This window comes from Cheilinus undulatus, linkage group 19 (assembly GCF_018320785.1).
Source record: "Cheilinus undulatus linkage group 19, ASM1832078v1, whole genome shotgun sequence".
NCBI classification, from domain to species: domain Eukaryota; kingdom Metazoa; phylum Chordata; class Actinopteri; order Labriformes; family Labridae; genus Cheilinus; species Cheilinus undulatus.
In genome coordinates this window covers 38,556,027-38,575,856 of record NC_054883.1, presented here as the reverse complement: position 1 = coordinate 38,575,856, position 19,830 = coordinate 38,556,027, and the positions used below count along the sequence as shown (strand labels likewise).

At 37.5% G+C, this 19,830-nt stretch overlaps 1 protein-coding gene across 1 annotated transcript in view; it reads left to right on the top strand.

The window, feature by feature from the left end:
- The first annotated feature begins 12,458 nt into the window (after positions 1-12,458).
- adgrg2a (adhesion G protein-coupled receptor G2a) overlaps positions 12,459-19,830 on the top strand; it is a 36,525-nt gene continuing 29,153 nt past the window's right edge. The window contains exons 1-3 of the mRNA XM_041814742.1: positions 12,459-12,495; positions 16,285-16,610; positions 17,816-18,074. Of these exons, the coding sequence (XP_041670676.1) occupies positions 12,459-12,495; positions 16,285-16,610; positions 17,816-18,074 (622 nt within the window). The remainder of the gene's footprint in view (positions 12,496-16,284; positions 16,611-17,815; positions 18,075-19,830) is intronic.

The following is a 19,830-nucleotide window of genomic DNA, read 5'->3' as shown; positions in this document are numbered from 1 at the left end:
CATCTCCTATTTCAACAAGACAATGTTAAACCACATACCACACCCGTCACAACAGCATGGCTTCACAGAAGAAGAGGGAGGACTGGCTTTCCTACAGTCCAGACCTTTTACCAATAGAAAACATTTGGCACATTAAAAAATAAAGGATTAATGAGCTGCTTGAATCCTGCATCAGACAAGAATGGAACAACATTGCTTTCCAAAAACTCTATCAGCTGGTCTCCACACTTTCCAGACATTTGCAGACTGTTGTGAAAAGGATAGGGGATGCCACACAGTGGCAATCGTGGTCCTGTCCCTACTTTTTTGAGGTGTGATGCTCCCATCAAATTCAAAATGGGCTAATATTTCATGAACTGTCTGTTTCAGGATCCGGTATATTGTTTATGTTCTACTGTGAATAAAATCTTGGTTTATGAGGTTTAGGTTTTTCTTCTCAAAGCTAATATATAATCGTAGCATACTTATATTTACAAAATGTTCAACTCTTATTTTAACTCTGGTTAAGGATGAGATAAATGTTAGAAAGTCGTCAGATCAACCGATAAGAAGATAATTTTGTCGTCTGGAAAGAATATCCAAATAGCTGTTATTTTTTTAATCTATTATTTGGTTTGAATGAAAGCCTTCTGCTGTAAATGCTTGTTTAAATTCTGGTTTCCTTTCTTCTCCTTTCTTCTTGGACTTTCTCTGTTAAAGGTCTGGGCGTGTGGGCGTTGTTCTTATTGTAAATCTGTTCTCCTCTCTGACACTTACCCCTGAATGAAAGCATTGTTCAGGCTTTGAGCTTGCTCTACAACCATCAGTAAGACAAAGACATGATCCCTCACCGCCCACCAGCACGGCCAAATGGATTTCTTTGGAGCACATGCTCGACCTTTGAGCTTGAAGTACCTCCCACTGTGAGTGGACTGTATTTTATTATTTAATTTTTTTGGCTTTTATGCCTTTATTTCATTGACAGGACAGTGGATACAGCGGTAAATCAGGGAAAGAAAGGAGAAAGACATATAGGAAAGGAAGCCCCTGGCCAGACTTGAACCTCGGTCGCCCGCTTGGATGACGATATTCTCTTTTCATAGGGGTCAAACTCAATTATTAGGCAATATGGCCGTAGGGTAGGTGCCATCAAGAGGGTTAATGACATGAGATATTCAACATTTTCCACAGTGGATAAGCAGAATAAGTGATACATTTAAATGTCAAAAGAAAGTATACTCCCTCTCAGAGTCTGGGATAATGTTTTGGTCCCAGATTCTTTCCTCACATACACCTGTGGACTAATGGACTTGAGTTTTCTGGTTGCCTGGCTTTAAAATGTGCTTTTTTACACATCCATTCACAACACACTCACACAATGATGGCAGATGCTGCCCATCAATATCAGTAGTGATGAACGATTTGCAAAAATTATCTTATTGCAATTTTTTTCCCCAAACATTGCGATTTAATATACGATTATTCTTGGGTTAATCTTAGTATTTTTCGACAAATTCAAGCAATAAATAATTTCATAAATAAGACAATGTGTATTGAAAACAATGAAATTATTTCTGAAGCAATCAATACACAGTAGCATGAATCTGAATATGGGGGTGCAACAAGCTTTAAGCTATAAAGGAGGCAGCTGGGGTGGAGGAGTTGAGGCTGGGGTATGACTTTCGTGAGGTAACACCAGTATGGGTTTGAAAATAATGGGGGTGATGGTTTGGATGCGCGTTGGATGGTGCTGGTGAGTATTGGGCTTAATAGTGATGTTCTTAGGTGTTTCATTTCCCATCTGATTCAACGAAAATAATATCTTTAGTCTAAATCTAAGCAAACACATTCTGTAAACTAACTTCACACTGCAACAGAGCAACAATGCCAACATGGTTTATTACAAGAAAAAAGTTGTAATATTATGAGAAAAAAATATTACAAGAAAGAAAGTCTGCCGGGGCACTGCCTCCATTAAAATGAGCAATGTGGAGTATCTTTTGAAGCTATACTTTCGTATCGGTTTCACAAATAAGGAAATACTTCATCTTTTGGCACACCAGCATCAAATTATTATCAGAATCAGGACAATACTCCGTCGTAGATCTGCGGTGCCACGGCAGACTGTCTTTCTTGTAATAATTTATTCTCGTGATATTACAACTTTTTCTCTTGATATTACGACTTTATAAACGTAATATTACGACTTTTTTCTCGCTATAGTACGACTTTTTTCTCGTCATATAACGACTTTATTCTTGTAATATTATGAGTTTTTTCTCTTCATATTATGACTTTTTTTTCTCATAATATTACGACTTTATTCTCAAAATATTTCGATTTTTTTCTCATAATATTACGACTTTTTTCTTGTAATATTATGACTATTTCTCGTAATATAACAAATTTTTTCTCGTAATATTACGACTTTATTCTCATAATATTACGACTTTTTTCTCCTAATAGTATGACTTTATTCTCGTAATATTATGACTTTATTCTTGTAATATTATTACTTTTTTCTTGTAGTATTACAACTTTATTCTCAAAATATTACGATTTTTTCTCAAAATATTACGTTTTTTTTCTCATAATATTACGACTTTTTTCTTGTAATATTATGACTATTTCTCGTAATATAACAACTTTTTTCTCGTAATATTATGACTTTATTCTCATAATATTACGACTTTTTTTTCTTAATAGTATGACTTTATTATCGTAATATTACGACTTTGTTCTCGTAATATTATTACTTTTTTCTTGTAGTATTACAACTTTATTCTCAAAATATTACGATTTTTTTCTCATAATATTACGACTTTATTCTCGTAATATTATAACTTTAGTCTCGTAATGTAAAAAAAAAAGTTCTTATTCTTTTATTTATTTATTTTTTGTTTTCATGTCCCTAATACTCCATTGTTCCAAATAGCCTGGTCCCAATAAACGCCTGGTCTGCTCAGTGATTGAAACAAATAAAAGCCCTGGCTATTATTTGGTATTTTACGGTATATCAGATTAAAAAGCACTGTGGAAGAGAGGCAGTCGCAGTCAGAAGAGCTACAGTGGCTACTAGTGGCAGGCAGCTGCATAACAGTAAAAATGGCTAAAGGCCTGAACTGATAAAAATGTTAATAGTTAATTACTTGTAATTCTGGTAAAGACAACAAAGAGCTAACTTTAATAGTTTAAGGATGCTGGATGCCCACTGTATTTAAATTAAAAAACAGCTGATTGAAAATGAGCTAGTGCGACTGAAAAGCAGGAGCTCTTTACTTAAATTCAGCCCAGTTGTTTTACAAAAGAAATGCCCTTGTTTACTGAGAAGGTTTATGGTTCCCTATGAAAGTTCTGGATGTGGAAACAGCACTACTGTAAATCATCAGAGCAGACGCTTGAATCTCACTCACTTAAGATTTTAAGAGCTGCTCTAAAACTAAATGTACTTAAAAGGTGACCTTTCTGCACGCATCTGTCTGACTGCTAATTCATCGCCCACTTCTTGACACAGATGAGATTACATATTTTCTTAACAGCACACATAAGAAATCAAAATAAATTCTAATAAAGTCAGAAAAAAAGCATCCCAGATGGTCTGATCTCCTCTTTGGAGTATAAGGAGAACATTTTGCCAAGCTTTGATTAAATTTGAGTAATTTGTTGTTTCTGGGTGTCTGATGGAAAAAGATGAAAAGAGAGACGCTCGCCAGTGGGATTATGTGAACTCAGTTAAGCTTCAACTTCAATCACACTGACAGGAACAATTAACAACCTCCTGAAAGTGCTGCGTCATCAAAGAAGTGCAGCTAACGTGCTGCAGTCTCGCCTCGCTCCACTGATCTGATACTGTTTTGTTTTCTGGCACTAAAAGCTAACAAAGGCTGACACTTGAGCTGCTGTGGAAATAAACTGCAGCAGGCTTCACTGCCCCCTTGTGGCCAATGTCAACGACTCTATTATCTTTACCCCCCCACACACACACTTAAAAGCATGAACGCAAACAGAGCAGAGACGCTCAGAGATTTGAAAAGCCGTGTCGCCCTGAGGCTGAACTTGTCTTGTTTGGATTCATTTTACGTCTGACGTCAGATGCCGTTCCTCGTGCGGATTGTGTTCGTGTGCGTGCGTGAGAGGGAGGGAGAGAGAGAGACAAAGAGAGTGAGAGAGAGGATGTTTGACCGGTTTGTCAGCCTGAATCCAACATTTCTAACTTGAGCCTACCGTGCAATTTCACCTGTTTTTTTGCTGCTTTGTTGCATCTTGAATACTTTGGTGCGGACAAACACACAAATATGCACACACACACTTAGACACACACTAGATAATACTGTGTCCAGGAACCGTCTGGGGCTGCATCCTGTAAGAACAGCTGCTGCCCTGAAGCATTCAGGAGGAGGAAAAACACCACAGACATGGATGGATAGAATAATTTCATTATCATCTATATACTTCAAAAGTATGTATTTATTTATTTGTTCAGTCATTCATTCATTATAGAGTCAGTTCATTACCAAAGTTATCTCAGGACACGTTACATGGGTGCTCCACGCTCTTTGATGCATTTATTTATTAAAGAATTTTTATTATTCAATTTTGATCCAATTAATCAACTATATAAATTAAATATAAAAAGTCTAAAATAAAGACTGTTACATTATTAACTACAGCATTTCAGCGCATTTATAATTTTTATTGTAAAAAAATAATAAATCACCTACTGATCTATAAATACTGTAAGTGAAAATTTTCTATTTCATTTTTTTTTTGTAAAGTTAAACACAGGAAAATCTGTATGGCTCTTATAATACGAATTAAATTGAAGTACGCGTACACATGTACATACAGAGGATAATAATAAAAAAAGAATAATAATAAATAGGTAAAAATAATAAATAAATAAATAAATAAATGAAAAATCATTTAAAGCACTGGTAAAAATATATATATATTTTTAACTGTATTTACTGTTTTAAATTATTATTTAATTTCCATTTTTAGCATGATTATTTCATTATCATTATTTTCAGCATTTTCTATATTACTATTATTATTATAAATATTTATCATTATTTTATTATTATTATTTATTTATTATTGTTATTTTATTTTTATTATTATTTATTTACTATTATCATTATTTTATTATTATTTATTTATTTTTATTTATTTATTATTATTATTTTATTCTTATTATTATTGACTTATTATTATTATTGATTTATTGACTACCCCAGCTCTCACTGGGCGAGAGGTGGGGTAGTCAATCCCGGGGCTACCATTATTTGTATTATTTATTATCTTGTTAAATTTTGATTTGATAATCTAATTAAACAAATCATACATTATTATGAAATACAAGAAATGGGGGAAAAAAAGTACATTATGTGCTTTAGAATTTTCTTGATATTTGTAAATATATTTTTCTGACGTTACCCACTGATCTGAAAATAATTTAAGTGAAAATTTTTGATTTCAATTTTCGACTTTCAGTTTAGATTTTTGATACAAATAGCAGTGGTAATACTGTAACCTGCATTTATTTTTATTTATTAATTTATTAATTTTAATTTATTTCTACACTGGAAATGCAAACACATGCTTTCCATGAAAATAAAGCTCACTGAATTGAATGAAGACTGATCAGTGTTGATTTTGACTCTTGTTGACTTTAGTGTGACTACAGTAAGTGTGACTGTGCTGACGATTGGCTGTGTTGGGCATTTTAGACAGATGACTCTAAGACTAGCTTAAAATAGTTTTAATGACAAAACTGATAAAGTTTAGATTTCTACCTTATAGCAGTAAGCAGGACGCGTAGAATCACAAATGATGATTTAGCAGAATCAGGAAAAGAGAAAAACATGTCTAACCTGTAATGACTATTTATGGACTAGAACTGGACTAAAATGTTTTTTATTTAGTTTTTGTTGACTGAAACTATAAAGGCCAGAAATGACTCAAATGAGACTTCATCAAAAGAGCGTTTTATGGTGAGACAAAGACTAAACTTAAAAATATCAGTCAAAGTGAATCCTGGCATAGATAGAGTGATAGATGCTTTCAAAGTCTGTCTATTATGTCTGTTCGTGCGTCTCCTCCCTCCTCCTTTCTCTCAGTGGGGGTGTGTCATCATTTGATCTCCTGCCTCCTCACATTTCAGAATTTCTGATTTCCTGTCCACACCTTCACACACTCTCACTGACGCACGCTCAGGCACCTGACGCAGCAGACGATGCTCTTGTGTAAGACACAGGTGGATTCTGGAGGACTAAAGGAGAGAGACTGAGGACAGAGAAGAGGATTTTCAACTTTGGGATTCGAGGCTGAAGGATTTAAGACAACACAGGGATGATGGAGGGACGCTGTGTGAGTCAGCCGCCTTAGGACTCACAAACATGAGAGCGCCCATACAGACTCTGCAGGTGCTTTTGAGAAGCATCGGGTAAGGTATTGCAACACTCCATGCAATCCAAAAAAAGACTGTCTGAAGTTACTGAAACTCTCTAGAGGATGTAGATGATACAAATGAAGAGGTTTTTACTCACTGTGCCGACTAAAGAAGACAAGGACAGTAAGGAACAATACCTGAAGGGTTTTGACGCTGCTTTGAGCTCAGAGATAGACATTCAGTCTGTGGGAACCTGAAGTTAGGAATGACAACAACACAAAGCTTCTGTGTAGCCTCCAGGCGCTGACAGTGTTTCTTTTTACAATACAATAGCAACATCTGCACAGACAGGTACAGAAAGAGTTAGCCATTATTGACCAGATGGTGACACTGGGGTAAGGTACACTAATATAAATGACTAACTAGGTAACCAGAGAGTGAAGGAATTCCTACCTGCTTTTAAGCTACACTATTATCGTCAGAACTACCTTCAACAAACAAGTAACACACTGTCACTGGATTTAACTATCTAGTTAACCAACAAAAAAAAGGAAAAGTTACTGATGACAAACTAACTGCTGGGTACCTTTAGAACAGGGGTGTCAAACTCAATCACAGCAGGGATTCTGGATTCAGGACTAACCTGAGGGCCTAACAGGGTCACCTTTTTAACCATAAACTGTATAATTAAATAAGAAAAAAAACCTTTGCATCAATAATAAATGATTTTGTGGTTAAAAAGATAAGTTTAAAGGCTCATAATCTTAGAAAAGTACATTTATTAGTTCAAAAAGATCAAAACATGAAATTGAAATAGAAAAATTATGTTTTTAAAGGTATATATATTAGAAAGAAAGTCAAAATTATGCATTTAAAAGGTCAAAATATGACATAAAATTTGTAATCATGAAATTGAAAGTCAAAATATTATTTCAGATTTCTAAATTGTGAAACTAATGGTCAAACTATGGGATTATGAAGTCAAAGTAAGGAGTAGAAAATATGAGATAAAATACAAAATAATTGGTTAAAAATGTCCCCAAAAAAGACTTAAAACTTTAAATTATGAATCTTAAGCTCAAAATATTACATAAAAGGTCAAAATTATGAGTTGAAATGCTCAAGGTATAAAATAAAATGCCAAAATCCCAAGTTTGAGTTCTTATTGTGAGATGCAAAATTGAACATACGAAAGTAAAACACAAATCGATTTATTTTCCCACATTCCTGACTTTTTATCTAAATATTTTTACTCCTTACATTTCAGATTTTGTGACTTAACAAGGATATCTTAAATCATCAAGGATAAGTTCACATTTTTATACTTGAGGAAATCTGCAGACCTCAGACTGATGGGCCAGTTATAACAGAAATATCATGTGATCTTGCGGGCCGGATTTAACTGTTCCACAGGCCGAATTCGGCCCCCGGGCCTTGAGTTTGACACCCCTGTTTTAGAATCAAGGTAAATAGCAGTTATTAACTGCTGGTTAACCAAGGGAAGGTTGGAAAGCTGTTTATTGCTAGTTAACTGCTTATTAACCTACATTAGAACGGACATGGTCCATGCACTCACACCCCTTTTGCAGCTATAACATCCTCCACTCTTCTTGGAAGGCTTTCTACAAAATCTTGGAGTGTTTTGTGGGAATTTGTGCCCATTAATTCAGAAGAGTGTTTATAAGGGTTAGGTGCTGATGTTGGACCAGAAGGCCTGGCCCACAACCTTCATGCCACCTTATCCCAAAGGTGTTCTATCAGGTTTAGGTCAGGACTCTGTGCAGGCCAGTCAAGTTCATCCTCCCCAAACTCATCACCCATGTCTTTATAGTCCTTACTTTGTTCCCTGGAGTACAGTCATGTTGGAATAGTAAAGGGGCTTTCCCAAGCTGTTTCCACGAAGTTGGAAACATAGCTAAATGTCTTGGTATGCTGAAGCATTGAGATCAGTCTTGACTGGAGATACGGGGCCTAGCTAACCTTGCAAAGCAGATGGATACACCCGTCTTTCTCACTAGTGAATCCATCCTGCAAAGCTCCTGTCTGAACAGTTTGGGCCCGGTTAGAAAGTGACAGGACCAATCAGCATCAAGGGGCAGTACTTTCGGGCATGGCAGAGTTGTGACGTAAGCAAGCAGCAAAAGGAGAAGAGGCCGGTGCAACTATGGCGGAAGACATTAGCGTGGATGCTGCTAAAGCGCCAGTTTTATCAGAACTTGATGACATTTCTTTGTTAAAAGAAGAACAAAGAACAGCAGTGAGTTGTTTTCTTTTCAAAAACGACAAAAGTTGAGTACTTACATGTCTACAGTCGCCATGGTTTACGTTATGCAGCTATCTATGGAGTTCGTTTGTCGGTACCGGCACACCTCGGTTTGGGGCTACGACGTCACATGTTTTTTGGATCTGATTGGCCTGTAAAGATGTGACAGACAGAATGTTCATCTTATCACCATCTGAATTTTATTTCAAAGGCCCTTTCCCAAACGTTGTCTATGGAAGGTTTACTAGATGGAAGTGTGAAACAAATCCATTTGGTGTGTCAAGTTATAGCCTTGCCACATACCATTATCCCTCCTCCACCAAACTTCACAGTTTTCTCAAAGCAGTTAGGCAGGTAACATTCTCCTGGCATCCACCAAAGTCAGACTCACCCGTCTGACTGCCAGAGAAGCGTGATGCGTCACTCCATAGAACACGTTTCCACTGCTCCACAGTCAGTGTCAGTGTGCTTTATACCAATCCATCCGATGCTTTATGTGAAGCTTACATGCAGCTGCTCAGCCAAAAAACTCATTCCATGAAGCTTCCACTGCACAGTTTTTGTGCTCACATAAATGCCAGTGGAAGTTCAGAACTCTTTAGCTATAGAATCAGTAGTGTTGGCGATTTTAAAGCACTATACAACTCAGCAGTCGTTGATCCAACTTCGTGTCTGAGTCGCTGTTGTTCCTAGACTCTTCCACTTCCTAATAATAGCACTTAGAAGTGAAATTTCATGAACCATCTCACGGCAAAGATGGCATCCATCACAGCACCACGCTTAAAGTCACTGAGCTTTTCAGAATGACCAATTTTGTATCACAAATGTTTGCAAATGGAGATTGCTTGGCTAGGTGCTTGATTTTACACACCTATGGCAACAGGTCTGATTGAAACATCTGCATTCATATTTCAGGTGGCCAAATACTTTTTCCATATAGTGTATCAGTGAGCTGGTGCTAGCTTTGTCCATATAGTGTGTCTAGTTAACTTAAGCAGCATAGAAAATGGATGGATGGTTAACTTACCTATAAATTGGCATAGTTACTTGGTAACAGATGAAAATCTAACACCTAGGTAATCGGGAAATTCACAGTTAGTCACCTTTAGAACCAATATGCAACTAACTAATTGATAATGGAGGAATGAATTAGTAACCAACTGTTTAACTTCACTGAAATTGGCCGTTATAAGCAACAAATTACTGTGTTTACACACAAAAATCTCAAGGAACAAGAGGGTGTAAGTCCATGTCATCATTGTGGATTAAATACCATAGGGTAAATAAATAAATAAATAAAACTATCTTTATTATTCTCTTGAATAAGAAACACTGGTAGAGAATTCAGTCTACTCTGGCTCTTTTCCCTCCTGTTCTTTGTCCCTATCCGTAGTATGAACCGTTTTCCTGTTGTTTTTCTGGTTTGTCAATGATATTGAGCAAATTGAGAAGATAGTATTTCATATATTAACTTTGGAGATCATGTCACAATAATACTCCTGAGAAAATGTATCAAAACATACACTATAATGCCAAAAGAATTGGCTCACCTGCCTTGACTTGCATATGAACTTAAGTGACATCCCATTCTTAATCCATAGGGTTTAATATGACGTCGTTCCACCCTTTGCAGCTAGAACAGCTTCAACTCTTCTGGGAAGGCTTTCCACAAGGTTTAGGAGTGTGTTTATGGGAATTTTTGACCATTCTCCCAGGAGCATATTTGTGAGGTCACACACTGATGTTGGACGAGAAGGCCTGGCTCTCAGTTTCTGCTCTAATTCATCTCAAAGGTGTTCTGTTGGGTTGAGGTCAGGACTCTGGCAGGCCAGTCAAGGTCATCCACACCAAACTCTCTCATCCATGTCTTTATGGACCTTGCTTTGTGCACTGGTGCACAGTCATGTTGGAACAGGAAGGGGCCATCCCCAAACTGTTCCCACAAAGTTGGGAGCATGGAATTGTCCAAAATCTCTTGGTATGCTGAAGCATTCAGAGTTCCTTTCACTGGAACTAAGGGGCCAAGCCCAGCTCCTGAAAAACAAGTCCACACCATTATCCCCCCTCCACCAAACTTTGAACTTGGCACAATGCAGTCAGACAAGTACCGTTCTCCTGGCAACTGCCAAACCCAGACTCGTCCATCAGATTACCTGATGGAGAAGCGCGATTGGTCACTCCAGAAAACGCGTCTCCACTGCTCTGGAGTCCAGTGGCGGTGTGCTTTACACCACTGCATCCGACGCTTTGCATTGCACTTGCTGGTGTATGGCTTGGATGCAGCTGCTCGGCCATGGAAACCCATTCCATGAAGCTCTCTACCACTGTTCTTGAGCTAATCTGAAGGCCACATGAAGTTTGGAAGTCTGTAGCGATTGACTCTGCAGAAAGTTGGTGACCTCTGCGCACTATGTGCCCCGCTTCATCAATTTATGTGGCCTGCATTGTCGCATATTATGTCTGTGTCAAGTGATACTTGACTTTCAATCATAAATCAATTTATTTAAATCAATGTTATGTGACTGCTGCGCTTGTTAGTCTGAAAACGCTCACATTTTTCGTCTACTTGTATTTCTTTATGTGGCGGACTTGCCTGTATTAATGCGGCAGCGACACAGGAGAAAACAACAAAGAAGACGTTCAGTTCAAGTGACTTCCTGTATTAGAAGATGAGATATGGTGGCGCTCTTCTAACTTTCGGTATGAAGTGGAGGTCCTTGGCTGCATCCAGGTCCCTCTCCTTATGACGCTGCTAGTCCCATCAGCACCTCTTCTTCATCAGTGATCCCTATAAAAGTCTGAACCTCTTAGGTTGTGCATGGGCAGTACGTCCTGACATTATTTGTGAATAAATAAAACAGCCCTTGAATTACTCTCCTGAAATCCATCAGATATTCAAACATGGCACATTATGTGTTTCGCTTTGCTGGTGCACGATTCCTTTGACCAGTTGACACACTGCTGTGTGTCTAGCTCCACCCTTTAGGGTTGAATAGCAACACTTTGTACCCCAACAGAAGGACGCCAAAAAGTTAAACGATGTGTGTCTGTTAGGGTGGTACCTTTTCCAACTATTTGCAGACATTGCAAATGAAAATGTTCTCTGCCAAATCAAACTGAACCAGACTGCTTGGTTTAAAAGCACCTTTAGACTCAATATGAATGCAACATTTGAAAGAAAGTACGACAAGTAAACATGACATTTTGATTTATAATGTCATGGCCAAAAGTAAAAATTAAATTGCCAGTTAAAGTTCTGCTTGTTGCATGATTAAAAGTCTTTTCAGAGAGTTAAACTGTAATCTTGTTTTAATAAGCATGACTCGGTTTGTATCATTAGACACATAAAGACTTGTGCAACCATAACCTGTTATTTATGAAAGAGTGAAAACACAGAGGCGTAACCTTATCTGCCGTGTCCACCCTCACCCTGCAGCACTCTGTCAGCACAGACAAAGACTCAGATATAACGTTAGAGCTTAGTTTACCTGTGAACTTTCATAAAATACCCTGACTGAAACAATGATACTGTGCCAACATATCCACACTTAAATTTCACTACATGCATGCTGGGAAGGATTGCAGAAATAAATGAAGAGGACGCTGGCAGACAAACAAATGTTGTTGCTGTACTTAAAAAAAACGTTCAAAGGAAATTTGAATCCTGGGCCGGAAATGCCACGAAGCAGCTAACAGAAACAGAACAATGAATCAACAAACCTTCAGAAGAGGATGATGTGTCATTTCTTGTAAATTTCTCTTTCCAGGAGGATGTATGGGCTTTGCTTTGATGGAGGAAGGAGATGGAAACCTCTTCTTTTAGTCATGCTGATTCTGCTGCTGGCAGCCACCCCACCCAAAGGTAACTACGTTCACATGTGAAGAGAAAAGAAAAGAAGGCACAGAGAGTTAAAAACTGGATGTAATCTGTAGCAAAGAGAAAACTTTGAGTGAGGGGTCTGGCTGCAGATCTCAGACACCTTTTCTAAAGGAACACTACTGTGAGACGCCACATCTGGAAGTACATAAGTTTCTGGTACAACTTCTTGTTTTAGAAGTTTTGGTGTATTTTGAATTCAGCTTTATTCATAAACAAAGTCTGGCAGTTACATTCATGAAATAAACACATTGCAAACATTGTAGACTAAGCAACATTTCATAAATAAAATAAGATAAAATAAAATAAAGGTAAGAAGTTTACTCAGGGATTAAATTATGTGTAGATTTGTTTTAGAAGTATGTCCTAAATCACCTTCTGTACGAACTACTACATTCTTTTAGCAAATGCGTGTGCATAGTGCGTTTAATCTGAGGAGTATATTTAAATGCAGTTCATACTGGCACACTCAAAACTGTCCAAGAATTAAGAGTGATATGATGGTGACTTCGCACCCCTGGTGAACGTCATAATGACGACATAGACGATGATGTTCTGCTAGCATGCTAGCACGCTAGCTAATGCTGGCATCTGCTAGCATTAAAGTAAATAATGTTAACATGAAATACAATTTACATGATTTCAGTATTAAGTGAAAATAGCCGTCATATTTCAACTTTAATTGTTTAAAATCTATTGGGCATCTGATTTTAAAGGGGAGGAGAAGGAAACAGAGACAGCTAAACCGTCATCACTTCCTGTTAGTGCAGGTACTCTGCATTGTAGGTCTATTCAATTAGAGGCCCGGGGGCCACATGCAGCCCAGAAACAACCCCCAAGTGCCCCAGCAACAGCCTACCTACAATGCACTGCATTGTTTTGACGCGTGGCTAGCGATGCTGACAGAAGTAGCTCTAAGATATCGAGTATAAAACATGTCAGCTGTGCATATTTAGTTTTTATTCACTCAAAGATGTGCCTGGGTAAAATGTGACCAAAATTGTTATTTACAGAATTTCATTTTATTTTTTCATTCTGTTTATTTTATTTCTATTCAAGTGAAAAAAAAAATCTACTACCTCAGGTTATGCTCAAAAACGGCTCTGTTGTTGGGTTTTTATGCACTTTTTGTCATGTTGGCAAATTTAAAAAGGAGACTATGAATAAAAAGTAGGGATGCACGGTATTGGATTTTTGCCGATAAGCTGGTGTTTATAGATTCATTTCAGCCGATACCAATATCGATATTTTAAATATCTTTAACATAACTAAAAATTCTGTCCTTTTAACACAATTTTAAGTTTCTAGGTTTCTAATTTAAAGTGTTTACCTCATCCAATAACAAACACAGCCACAAAACAGTAGCTTTATAAAGGTTAAGTGTCCAGTTTTATGCTAGCAGCTTCACCAGGCTGTACTAAGCATACTCACTTTTCTTTAATGATAAAGCTAGCATGTTAAGCTTATTGAGAAAAAGGCTCAATTTGAAATGAACACAGAAAGAAAATACAAAAGGCTTCAGGTATGCTAGCAGCACAGTGATGCTAACTTTAGGCTTTGAGTAAGTAGCTAACGCCAACAGAAGCAAACATACGTCAGAAAATGTAGGTCATGGAACTAAAAACAGAACAAAAACAACATTAAGTTGTTCTTTTATGCCCACTGATAGAAATCAGGCATGTAGGAAGTTAAAGGGCTGTTGTGATGTTTATTTTGGTTTCTGACAGTTAGCATCACTGGTATTTATTTGAAATGTCAGCTTGGCTAACAAAAAGCTATCAAAAAAGAAAGAAACCCATCAGTTAGCTGTACACTTAAAATTCTTGACTAATTTTTAAACGTTTACTGCCTAAAATTTTATGTTCATAAAAAGAAATTCAAGAGGTATTCAACCAAAACAACAACAAAACATGACGAATAGAGACACTTTGCTTCACGTGGCAGGCTACTCAAAAAGCACACTGGATTTGCATGCAGTTTTAACCCTTGATCCTACTTTTTGTAGCTCCCCTCCCTCAGTATGTGAAAAAAACAAAACAGAGGTTTACTTTTTAGTGCATAAAAGCGTAAGGATTCCTTGATGCAAACAAGAAGTAAGCAGTAGTAGAAGCTGAGCACCCTGTCTCTTTACTAAACATGACAATAGTGGGGCCACAGAGTTACAGGTCAGGGGTCAGTGGTAGCGGGCATGGAATTACAAATGAAAGGGAAGTTTTGGGTAAAAGAATGCAGACTGGATGGCAGAGAATAACAGTGGTCCATCAGAAGTCGTCAGCAAATGGCATAAATGAGAAACTGCAACAGAATGGCAGCTTCCAGTAGCAGTTCACACATACTTATGTAGCGCTGTAACATCCAACATATTCATGGCAATACTATATATATATATATATATATATATATATATATGGGTATATGGGGTCTCTAGCAGCAGCTCAGTGTCATGGAGGCCTTTGGATTTCTCTGGATTTGAAAACTGTAATATTTAGAGGTGAAACTTTTAAATTGATATAGATATTTCAGTGCAACTGTCTGCATATTCTACCCTTAACACTTACTACCCCCAGTGATAGTGATTAAATTAGTCGGTTTGACTATTAGCCTCCGGTTGGTGTGGCTTCATTTAAGGCACCGGTGTCAAACTCAAGGCCTAGGGGCCAAATCCGGCACGTGGAACAGTTAAATCCAGCCCGCAAGATGATCTCATATTTCTGTAATAACTGGCCCATCAGTATGAGGTCTGCAGATTTCCTCAATCATAAAAATGGCAATGTATCCTTGATGATTTAAGATATCCTTGTTAAGTCACAAAATCTGAAAAAGTAAGGAGTAAAAATATTTGGATATGAAGTCAGGAATGTGGGAAAAGAAATTAATTTGTGTTATAATTTCACATTTTTAATTTAGCATCTCACAATTAGGACTCAGACTTAGGATTTTGACTTTTAATTTCTTACTTTGAGCATTTCAGCTCATAATTTTGACTTCTCATATAATATTTTGAGCTTTTAGTTTCATAATTCTAATTTTCAAGTGTAATTTTGACCTTTTTAACCATTTATTTTGTATTTTACCTCATATTTTCAACTCCAAACTTTGACTTCATAATCCCATAGTTTGACCTTTTAGACTCACAATTTAAAATTTTGGATCATATTTTGACTTTTCATTTCATGATTACAATTTTTTTTTTATATTTGACCTTTTAAATTATGATTTTGATTTCTTTCTAATATGTTTGCCTTTAAAAAACATTATTTTTCGATTTCAATTTCATGTTTTCACCTTTTTGAACTAATATTTGTAATTTTCTCAGATTGTGAGCCTTTAAACTTTTCTTTTGAAATTTTTAAATGTAAAAATCATTAATCATCAGTGCTAAGTTTTTGTTTTTTCATATTTTATGGCTGATGAAACAAGGTTGACAGTTTCTGGTTAAAAAGGTGACCCTGTTAGGCCCTCAGGTTAGTCCTGAATCCAGAATCTGGCCCCTGCTGTAATTGAGTTTGACACCCCTGGTTTAAGGTCAAATGTTAGCTTTGCTCCCAAACCTTAATACACTGACTAAACATGCTCCTTAAAACATTTTTTATTAGTTTTATGTAACTGATGTATCACAAAAAATTGCTGTAAAATATTCCCGTGAAAATATATTAAAGCTCTTAGCTCTTTATGGTCTTTGCTGTGATTTTGAACTTTATTGTTTTGCCAGTTCTCAAAGAGAGGTTTTGCTCTCCTTAACTTTTATTTTGCATTTGTTATTTTCCATTGCAGCACTTGGCTATTTCCTGGGAGACACCAAAGCAGTATTAACAGGATGCGAGAACCGCTGGACCCTGCAGGACTGGGTCACCATGCCGCAGATCTTTCAAATGACTGTATGCGTGGACATACGCGTGGTCGTCCCTGGGGCCTGGGTGGCTTTCTCCTACAGCTCGGTCCACGCACCTAAACCTGAGCTGGGTCTGGAGGGAGACAATGATGCCCTTTATGGGTGGCTGCTAAGGGTCCGACACAGATTTCCTCACCGGCTGTCTCCAATAAACTGGCACAGGGTGTGTTTAAGGAGGGACGAACAACGCAACTCCTTCAGCCTGGAGGTAATCATTCTAATACCTAGAATTAGAGGTGGATAAGAGGCTTTAATGCAGCGAAAGCTTCAATAACACATTACATAACACTCATATAAAAGTAAAAGACTTGCTCTGACAATATGGTGATGTATCATTACCAAAATGTGTCAAAATTATGAATTTACTAGAAACATTTACTGATACCATGTACTGCTTACATGAATGGTTATATGCTAGTTTTAAATGTAACCATGCCTCATTTGAAAGCATATTGTGTTTATTGTTTAACTTTTGATATGCACAGTAACTTTTAACCACAGTTGTTGATGTTAAATCCACCATAAACTTCTCTCTGAAATGCAGAAAAAGGAAATTATGAAATTAAAATTTACAGGTAAATCATTTTTCCCTTCCTTAGTTTAGTACAGGGATAAATGTAGTACTCGAGTAAACCCGAGGTCAACTCTAACAAAGACACACAGTGTTTGCAAAAACTAGACATGTGTACACAACTCAGAGAATTTGTCATCCAAAAATATCTGCCACCACGGGTGAGGTTTGGAATGACAGATTAAACAATGCACCGCTAAAAAAACAGGTACAAGTTTGCTTAAGGTGAACAGACGAATGACTTCAGCAATGCTCCATATACTAAAATAGATACTTGACTGTCCATGAAAGAAACAGAGAAGTTCATGATAATGCTATCTATGTGATCCCATGTTGTTCTCAACAAACACATGTCTCTAATTTATGATCATTCAGAACCCCAAAAGCCTCTTTTACATTCCCTGTTCAGGAAAGGGTTGTTACTTTTCAGCTACATACAACAAAAATTCCAAAAACATTGGGACACTGTGTAAAATGTAAATAAAAGAGAATGCAATTGAATTGCAAATCTCATAAACCCATTTTTTATTCACAATTTTAACTCAGCATGAAAACATCTGAAAACGTTGGAACAGGGCATCAAAAAAGCTGGAACAGTAAGCCAGACCAATTCAAAACAACTGGGGGAGTATTTTGCAACTATTTAGGTTGATTGGCAAAAGGTCAGTAATATGACTGGGTATAAAAGGAGCGTTTTAGCGAGGCAGAGTCTCTGGAGAAATCTTTTAAGTGCAACAGACAAGGCTAAAGGTCAATATTTGATGCTTGTGATCTTCGGCCCTCAGGCAGCACTACACTAGAAACACTACTTTGTGCTCTCATCAGCTTTATCTATGTTTCAGGTTGATGGAGAACTAATAGCAGAGAGCACAGTCATCGCTAAAGCCATCCCCTCCTTAAGCTCTCTGCGGCTGGGCTGTCGTTCCAGTAAACGACACCGTGGAGTGACACCTGGAACTATTGAGCTGTACATGTTCAGGATGTGGGACGATGTGGGTTACCATGGCTTCTGTGAGGACGGCTCCGTGATTGGCTGGAATGCTCGGTACTGGGGCATTTCCAGTCTTAAAGCGAGACAGAAGGACCCCTACCTTCTGTGTGGTGAGGCGGACGAGCATCACTTTGTCTTTTCCCAATTCTGTAATTGTGAAGATTTTTGTGTGTATTAACTACTTTAGTATCTTTTGCATGAATCCCCTTCCTAACACTTTTTTTTTTTTTTTTTTACTTTGCATTCATGATTCATGAATGTAAAGGACTGATTCTAGCTAAAAGACAAAGTATTCTCTTGTATGTGAGACAACAAGGGTGAGAAAGTAGGAATGACATTCAGTAATTGGCTGAGGGTGGGAGTCAGACCTGGGGCTGGCTGTTGCTACCATGGTTCACATCCTTTAACCACTGAGATTAACTAGTTTCCTTTAGGATTATTCATTTCCACAGAATTTATCAGGACAGTTAGGTCAATTCCAAAGACCAGTGGTGATTTTTTCTTTAAAGTCTCAAACATTGAATGTTAACATCCTACTTTAATACAAACCCAAATTTCGTAAAAGTTGGGTCACTGTCTAAAATGGGATTATGTGATCCAGACTCATGAGCCCATCATAGCTTCCGTCTTTTAGCGTGCATGTTTGAGAGCAAAGGCCATCTTATCTTCAGTATTGTGGCATATTTGAGTGTATATGGTATACAGGGGAAGTGTTGTAACAGTTTTGGATTTTCTAGAAAATCTGTACAGTATTTATGATCTTTTTTTTGGCACAAGTCTTGAAACCAGTACACCAAAGAAGTCTTCTGAGAGGAATGCCTTTCACCTCTCAGGAGTACTCCTTTAAAAGGTATATTTTTAAGGCATACAGGTACATCTCAAAAAATTAGAATATCATGAAAACATTCAATACTTTTTGTCACTCATTTCAGAAAGTGAAACCCATATAGTATATAGACTCATTACACAGAGGGAAATATTTCAAGCCTTTATTTCTTGAAATGTTGATGATTATGGCTTACAGATAATGAAAACCCAAAATTCAGTGTCACAGAAAATTAGAATATTACATAAGATAATTAAAAATAGGATATTTAAAACAGAAATGTCAGGCTTCTGAAAAGTATGTTCATTTCTATGCACTCATTGCTTGGTTGTGTCTCCTTTTGCATGAATTACTGCATCAGTGTGGCGTGGCATGGAGGCGATCAGCCTGTGGCACTGCTCAGCTGCGATGGAAGCCCAGGTTGCTTTGATAGCGGCCTTCAGGTCATCTGCATTGTTGGGTCTGGTGTCTCTCATCTTCCTCTTGACAGTACCCCATAGATTCTCTATGGGGTTCAGGTCAGGCCAGTTTGCTGGCCAGTCAAGCACAGTAACACCATGGTCACTGAACCAGCTTTTGGTACCTTTGGCAGTGTGGGCAGGTGCCAAGTCCTGCAGCAGTGACCTTTTGTGGCTGACCCTCCTTGTGGAGGGTGTCAGTGACTGTCTTCTGGACATCTGTCAAGTCTGCAGTCTTCCCCATGATTGTGTAGCCTACTGACCCAGACTGAGAGACCATTTAAAGACTCAGGAAACCTTTGCAGGTGTTTGGAGTTCATTAGCTGATTAGGGTGTGATACCATGACTTTCCAATATTGAACTTTTTCCACAATATTCTAATTTTCTGAGACTCTGAATTTTGGGTTTTCATTATCTGTAAGCAACAATCATCGACATTTCACGAAATAAAGGCTTAAAATATTCACTCAAGGAGTGCACCTTACCCACTAAGCCATCTGCACCCTGGAGTGCTCCATTTAAACCCAATCCCTTTATACCAAATAACCCATTTAATGGGAAAAGCCCCAGGTGTTTCCAGGT